The sequence below is a fragment of the Bombyx mandarina genome, chromosome 06, assembly GCF_030267445.1.
Source record: "Bombyx mandarina strain Sakado chromosome 06, ASM3026744v2".
NCBI classification, from domain to species: Eukaryota; Metazoa; Arthropoda; class Insecta; order Lepidoptera; family Bombycidae; genus Bombyx; species Bombyx mandarina.
Window position 1 is genome coordinate 8,436,404 of NC_143213.1, and position 7,190 is coordinate 8,443,593.

General features: G+C 35.2%; 1 protein-coding gene across 1 annotated transcript; it reads right to left on the reverse strand.

The window, feature by feature from the left end:
* Positions 1 to 551: 551 nt before the first annotated feature.
* Positions 552 to 6,203, reverse strand: LOC114241363 (uncharacterized). The gene is made up of 5 exons (XM_028172176.2): positions 5,125 to 6,203; positions 4,656 to 4,814; positions 4,336 to 4,431; positions 1,760 to 1,890; positions 552 to 979 (listed from the first exon to the last, which is right to left on the reverse strand). The coding sequence occupies exons 1-5, from the start codon at positions 6,059 to 6,061 to the stop codon at positions 845 to 847; spliced, it is 1,458 nt and encodes a 485-aa protein (XP_028027977.2). The 5' UTR covers positions 6,062 to 6,203; the 3' UTR covers positions 552 to 844.
* Positions 6,204 to 7,190: the final 987 nt, after the last annotated feature.

Below are 7,190 nucleotides of genomic sequence, written 5' to 3' on the forward strand. Positions count from 1 at the left end.
TCAAAGGGAAAGGAGGCGTGCCATTACAATATACATATCATTTAAAATGGCAAATTCCTAGTGAGAATAAACTATTTATCTTCACCATGATTTTTATTTTGTCAACCACCAAATAATTAACTAATACGTACACGTATTTCAAGCCTTGTTTTATTTATATGTCGAAAATAAATTAAAAAGGCAAGTCATGAGAAAACTATTTTGTAAATATTGAACTGTACTGTAATATTTATAAACTGTTTGATTTTCATTCACTGAAACAGAACAGAACAAAAGAGGGCTACAGTATAAAAAATAAATGAATGTATTCCATTAAAAACATGCAAAGTAATAATTATAGTTTGATTTGATCGCCGACATCAATTAATTAACTCAGCAGTTTTAAACTTTATAATATCGAAAGATACTTTTTTTAGAATAATACATACAATACAAAATGAATGTGCAATTAAAAAAATAAACCTTAGTTTATTGCAGGCAACACTTGACTGAATTAATTAGAATCCTCAAATATTAGTCATACATTTCCAATGAGGATGCTATTTAAAAAATTTTATTTTTTTTATTTTTATAATTATTAATATCGTATATTATTTTCCAATAATTTTTATTTATTTGAAATCGTATTTTCAGGATATTATTTTATATTCGTAAACTTTCTAGCAGCTTTAAGTTGAGCATAATTGGCTCGAATACGGAAACAAAGACACGTTATAAATGTTAAGAATGTTGTGTTCAAATTTTGCAGATTTAAAGCAGACTTTTATTGTATTGTTAAAAATGTTTTACTTGATGTGAATAAAATGAAATCTTGTTAAAAAACGAGCTATTTTCACTATATAGTTTAGTATATAATTTTGCTCGGTGGCGCTGTAGTATTGGAACTCATAGCTTGTTCTAATGTATCTAAGCGACGATAAGCATGACCTCTGCTGTTTCTCCTTCTGCCTTGACGTCCTTCGACGATCAGACCGAGAACCTGTAAGTTTACGAAAAGACACCTTAAGCATACATACGTGTCACACACTTTATTAATGTATCTTAACAAGCACACTTTTGATTAAGTTTTTTTAAGTAATAAATTGGGTAAATACCACCAACATACTTTTTATTTATTGCATAGATGAGTGAACTAGCTCACAGCTCACCTGGTGCTAAGTGTTTACCGGAGCCCATAGACATCTACAACGTAAATGCCGCCATACACTCTGAGATATGAGTTCTAAAATCTCAGTATAGTTACAACGGCTGCCCCACCCTTCAAAATAAAACGCATTACTGCTTCACGGCCGAAATAGACAGGGTGGTGGTACCTACCCGTGGGGTCTCACAAGAGATTCTACCACCAGTAACTACGCAAATTATAATTTTACGGGTTTGATTTTTATTATACGATGTTACTTCACGATTGCCTTCGCTGTGGCAATCATGAACATTTGTCAAGTACGTATTTCATCAGAAAAATTGGTTGCCCGTCTGCAGGATTCAACTTTGGAATAAGCTACACCTCACGATGTTGCCCAAGACTGTCCTTCGAGAGAGGTTTCAAGAGGGTCCTCAGCAGAAAGCAGCCGCTTAGGGTTACCCTATATAGAGCAATGGTAATATCTCACTATCAAATGGGCCGTATGGTCATCTGCCTACATTCGTAATAAAAAAGTACGTTGTTATCTCTTGTAACCACGTAAGACCGGCCTTGTACTACTTTGCCCAACATAAGCAATTAATAAAAAATGAGTTTTATTAAAACATTGCTTACCAATTTTCCAACTCTGCTCTTGTTGTAATACAATACGTAAATGACTACAACCAAAATAACAGCGGTCAGGAAAAACGTGAAGAAGTGATCGTCATCCGGATATCCATCTTGGATAGTGCTCGGGTAGAACTCTGAAATTCAAAAGATATTATTATATAAGGTAGATACATTAGTGTAGTCCTTAACACTATCTGTATTTTAAACTAAATAAAATAAATCAAAAAGAATAGGTTTCTTGTATATGGTAAAAATTCATTTTCAATGTATTCAACTGATTTTGATATCATTAAACATATTTTTAAATAATATAACACAAGTAGTTAAATCAGCTATAATTTCTAGACAAATGCCTACTAAGACTATTATAATTGATACCTCATTACTTAATCTTATTTAGAATTGTTATGTAACATATAAATAGGGAAAGATAGGTCACACGTTTTGTCAAACGCCTTGGTCAAACTTTTTCTTTTATTTTTTTGTTAATGCTGGTCATATTAGGCCAAAGTAATAAAATTATTTTTGTTATCATCAGACCTTGATGCGTGTGAAATTTTCAAATTAATCCGATGTTACGAAGTTGCTGGACATGACGTAAAAAGATTTATTTGCAATTGGTATAGGTCAGGCTAATAAAACGTGTGGAGAATGGATGGGTGTGTGATTTTTGCCGTATATTAATTTCACACCTATAGCGATGCCTGAAACCTTTAACATAATAGAGTTGGTCACCATACAAGCGGGCTTCGTAAATCCCGCTGAGCTGGAGATCGATAACCACCGTAGCGATTTCTAGTAAGCAAGTTCAAGTTTAAAGTTTTCTCACAATGGGAATTAAATGCTTAAGTAAAACGGTAGGTGGAATTTAATAAGCTCTATTAAAGCCGTTTTTTTTATATCGAGTGGAGACGACTCGCTCTCTCCCCCAACAAATATCGGCCAAGCGCACACTGAGGCGGCCCCTTTCTCCCCGCTACTTTTTAGCCTTTATATAAACCACATTCCCCGGTTGCGAGCGACCCAAATGACCCTTTTCGCCGATGACACGGTTATCTGCTACTCGAGTAGAAAGATGTCGTTCTTGCATAAGAAACTCCAGTTTGCCCAACCGAATTAGGTCATTGATTCCTGAAGTGGCGCAACAACATTCTTCATCAGCCCACAGTCTTCCACTGCTGGACATAGGCCTCCCCCAAGCCTAGCCACAAAGACCGGTCCTGCGCTGCCTGCATCCAGCGGATCCCCGCGAACCTCAATAGATCGTCGGTCCATCTTGTGGGAGGCCTACAAACGCTACGTCTTCCAGCACGCGGTCGCCATTCAAGAACTTTCTGGCCCGTTACAACAACAACAATTACTATTACAGCAACAACATTAACCCCAAGAAAAGCACAGCCGTGATCAGATCAGAGATTTTTTTATTGGGTCGCGATATTGATTCGACGGTAGATTCTGCGAAGCCCTGCTCTGGCTAGGGCTAGTGTTAGCAAATTCTATCGACTACTACTCGTCCGAGCGTGAGTGGAATAGACCCTTAAGCCACCAGCGAATAGATAGAAAAGCATTCTTTCTACGTGCAACCTTTACATTTCAGCAATTGGGCGTGACCCAACTGTTCAATCACAAACGACACACAAAAAAGGTCATAATGATAGCAGACGTTAGACTCCAAAATTGATAACGAGACCAAACTTTGTAATGATTTGTAAGGATTTAGTTTTCCTGCTACCAGCGTAGTGATGATCCTCTAACTTGTTGAGCATAAATTTTAATACAATAAGAGGAATAGTTATGTACCCGTATTATGAATTATGCTAAAAGATGGTTTTATAACCTTGTGCTAACAATTATTGTTTCCTTAACAATCGATTACATACAATGACTTAACTAGAAACTAAAACATCTGTTTACACAAGTTTGTTATTTTCCAACTCCTTACAAATATATTTTGCAGCTTGTAGGTTTCGATTCAATAAGATAAATTTATTGTCTTTTCTTTACGAATGTTTTACATTTCAATATTTGTATTAGTTGAAAACAACAAAAGAGCTGATTTTTTGCCGTTATATATCATTGAGCCTATCCCCCAACTGTTATGAAATATTCATAGACAACAATACTGGAAGTCAACAAGGTGTTAATAAAACCTAACCTAATAATAATAATAAACATATAAATCACTAACTACTAGCCTCTTTATTATTTTTTGTGAAATAACAAATTCAGCTGTTATTCAAAAACCAAATATATGCTAACTAGATTAACTCTAGCACCATCTACTTCCTGATCTGTCTATACTTTGTACAATTCTGCTTACCTTAATTTTTGCATTGAGTTTCTCTATTCATTCCTAAATTCTTTGATCATGTAAATAAAATATGAAGCGAGTTCATACTCACCAGTTCAGTAACCAAGGTATGAAGCATCAAGTCTCAATGATACAATAGTATATATTTCAATACAACTGATACTTCTTCAATGTAATACTTTGATGAGTAGTGGCATTCACAATGTAGTATCTATGGAAACTAGTAATGATGGTGTGACCATTCAGAGTAATCATAAATAAAAATTACCTGCATGTTTTACTTCTCTAAATGATGGCATTGCTGGTTCAACTTTAATATTGTCCTGTTTATTCTCTTCAAATTGTTCATTTTCTTCTTTAGATGCTGGAAATGACAAATTACTTAAATACATACTAGATTTGAAAAATGCATCAGTTCCAGCTACTATTATATTGTATTAAATAAAAGTATTTATGGAAATCTGCTAACTTATTCAAAATGGGAGACAAACAAGCACTTAAAATCAATTATATTAAATTGCTTATCTTAACCATGCAAGGCCTGGAGGTGATTGCTAAGGAATAAGTTTTAACTGAATTAATAATTACCTTTTTGCGGAGGATCGTTAGGATTTGATATAACCGGCACTACCTTTGCATTAATCTTATCATCCTTTTTCTCCTTTTGTTGTTTATCATCCTCAAAACCTGGATCCTCCACATTGTCTTCATCAGCAGCATCAGGATCATTTTTGGGAATCTCAGAATCTGAAGATACAATTTCAGCTAATTTAATAATGTTCTTTTAATTTACATTACATGTACTAGTTTATATTATATTTTTAAAACATAAATAAATAACAATTAAAATATGCTTTGAAGTTCACTTCTTGTTAATTTTAAATATATGTAATACGGAAACTGCTCTCTTTTGATGTATGTAGTCAAAGCCATGAATGTATGTCCTGCTTACTACATCTTAAAAAGATAAAGTCTGTTATAGGCTCCGACATGAATGAGGAAGGATCCCAATAATAAAAAAGCCACTTTCTCATATATATTTTTACACTACACAAACCATCATTTCCTGGGTAGTCATCAATATCTTCTTGGGGGTTGATATTCGGATTTTCAATTACGCTGTTTGATTTTGGTTCTTCATGTTTCTCGATTTTCTCAGCAACTGGAGCAATAAATGGAACCTGTTTGATAACTTGAGGTTGTTTATCAGATGATGCATTTGGTATTACATTCTGAGGCACATTGGGTTTTAGTTCAGGTAGTACATCACTTTTTAGTTCCTGGTCTTGATTTGACTTAGCTTGCTTAAGGGTTTCTTGCTCATTCAGTGGTGGTAATTTTGAACTAGCATTAATTGGACTGGATGAACTTTCTGGTGACTGAATAGCTTTGTCTTTAGGTTTTTCATTAGTTCCTGCACTGACAATGATATCAAGTGAGTCATTTTGTTTTGGCTCAGATATGGTCTTAATTATGCTCTCATGGCCTGGATTGGCCACAACATGTGGTTGAGTTTTCAATAATTCGTCACCCCATTTGTAAAATTTACAATAAAAGTTAACATCTAAATTAGTCCAAACGTCGACACCACAAACATCAGAGCATCCAACTTGTAGAATTTTACTTGAGTAAAGTTTATAGTCAGTAAATTTTGATAGGACCCAGTTTTTCGCTTCTGAACACACATTGTCCAAGGTTTGTTCCTTATTAATTTCGGCTACGTAATCTTCCTTTAAAGTAATTTGTGACGTATTAGTGGCCAAGCACAAGCGGTTGGCCATATCATAAAACAGCAAACATTTAAATTCTTTCCGCGGGTCTTGCGGACACTGATCTATGGCCGACTTAATTTGCTTATTCAAAAACTGATTTTCACAACGATCTGAAAGTTCTTTCAATAATGCCGAAACTGGCTTCGGTGAGGAAGGCACAGGAAGACCTAAGCTGCGATAGCATGAATTTATTAAGAGGATTGTGAGTACGTATCGAAACATCTTGTTTTATTTAGCACAAACTTTAGTGAGTGAATTTTTGAAACCAGAGCCCTCAGTATTTTTATTTAAAATTGCATGCACTTCGATTTTCGTCAAAAAAACATCTATTCCTTCTCTGTCTTCTTCAACCATAGATTATACACTTATTAAAATAGAGATCTTCAACTGACTTCAACCCTAAAACTTTTTATGCCCAATTTTATAGGCAAAGGGATCATAGCCCATACTATATGGATTTTGATTTAAAAATCTGAAGAAATGTTTTTTTTACAAAGGTATGCACGTGGTACAACATATTGAAATAAATGAAATTGATTTTGCGATGAAATTTGTAGAAATGTAATGACCTGAGGAGAAATATCATTTCGATTAAAAATTAGGATTTGGTGGTGAAACTGAGCAAGTTTTTTTTTTGAAGTTATTCTTCTTTAGGCGCGTTATGAAAAATTTATGAGAGTGAAATTTTACGATGCGCGCGCACCGTGACACAACATTAACAGAAATGAAGTTGCCCACTAAATCGCTCATTACAATACGACCGACGTAGCTTGGCGAGTCTGAATATAGCTGCATGTGAACTTTCCGAACCGTACCGAGAAATACCGAATTTATACGATGTTAAGAAAAGGGATGTCCAATATGCGTGTTTGAGGATGTTGTTTAATCGTTTTTTTTTTTCAAATTGATTAAAATTTATATAAAAAAAAGAAATAAATTTAATAAAATAAAGTATGTATAACTTCTTACGCTCGTATATAAATAAGTACACGCACCCTTTTTTTATTGCTTATATGGGTGGACGAGCTCACAGCCCACCTGGTGTTAAGTGGTTACTGGAGCCCATAGACATTTACAACGTAAATGCGCCACCCACCTTGAGATTTAAGTTCTAAGATCTCAATATAGTTATAACAGCTGCCCTACCCTTCAAACCGATACGCATTACTGCTTTACAGCAGAAATAGGCAGGGTGGTGATACCCACCCGCACGGACTCACAAGAAGTCCTACCACTAGCAAAATGCCGGATCCCCACCCGCACGGCAGGTGGGGTATGTGGGAGTCGAACCTCACTAAAAACTCCTGCCGCTCACAGCCGGCGCCCTACCCCGGACCGGGTGGGAACCCAG

Bases quoted from the DNA above. Each gene is read 5' to 3' on its own strand.
- LOC114241363 (XM_028172176.2), bottom strand. From the start codon at position 6,061: ATGTTTCGATACGTACTCACAATCCTCTTAATAAATTCATGCTATCGC. The intron at 4,815-5,124 runs GTTTGTGTAGTG...TTGTATCTTCAG, and splicing joins TGACTACCCAGGAAATGATG to ATTCTGAGATTCCCAAAAAT. The intron at 4,432-4,655 runs GTAATTATTAAT...TGTCATTTCCAG, and splicing joins TAACGATCCTCCGCAAAAAG to CATCTAAAGAAGAAAATGAA.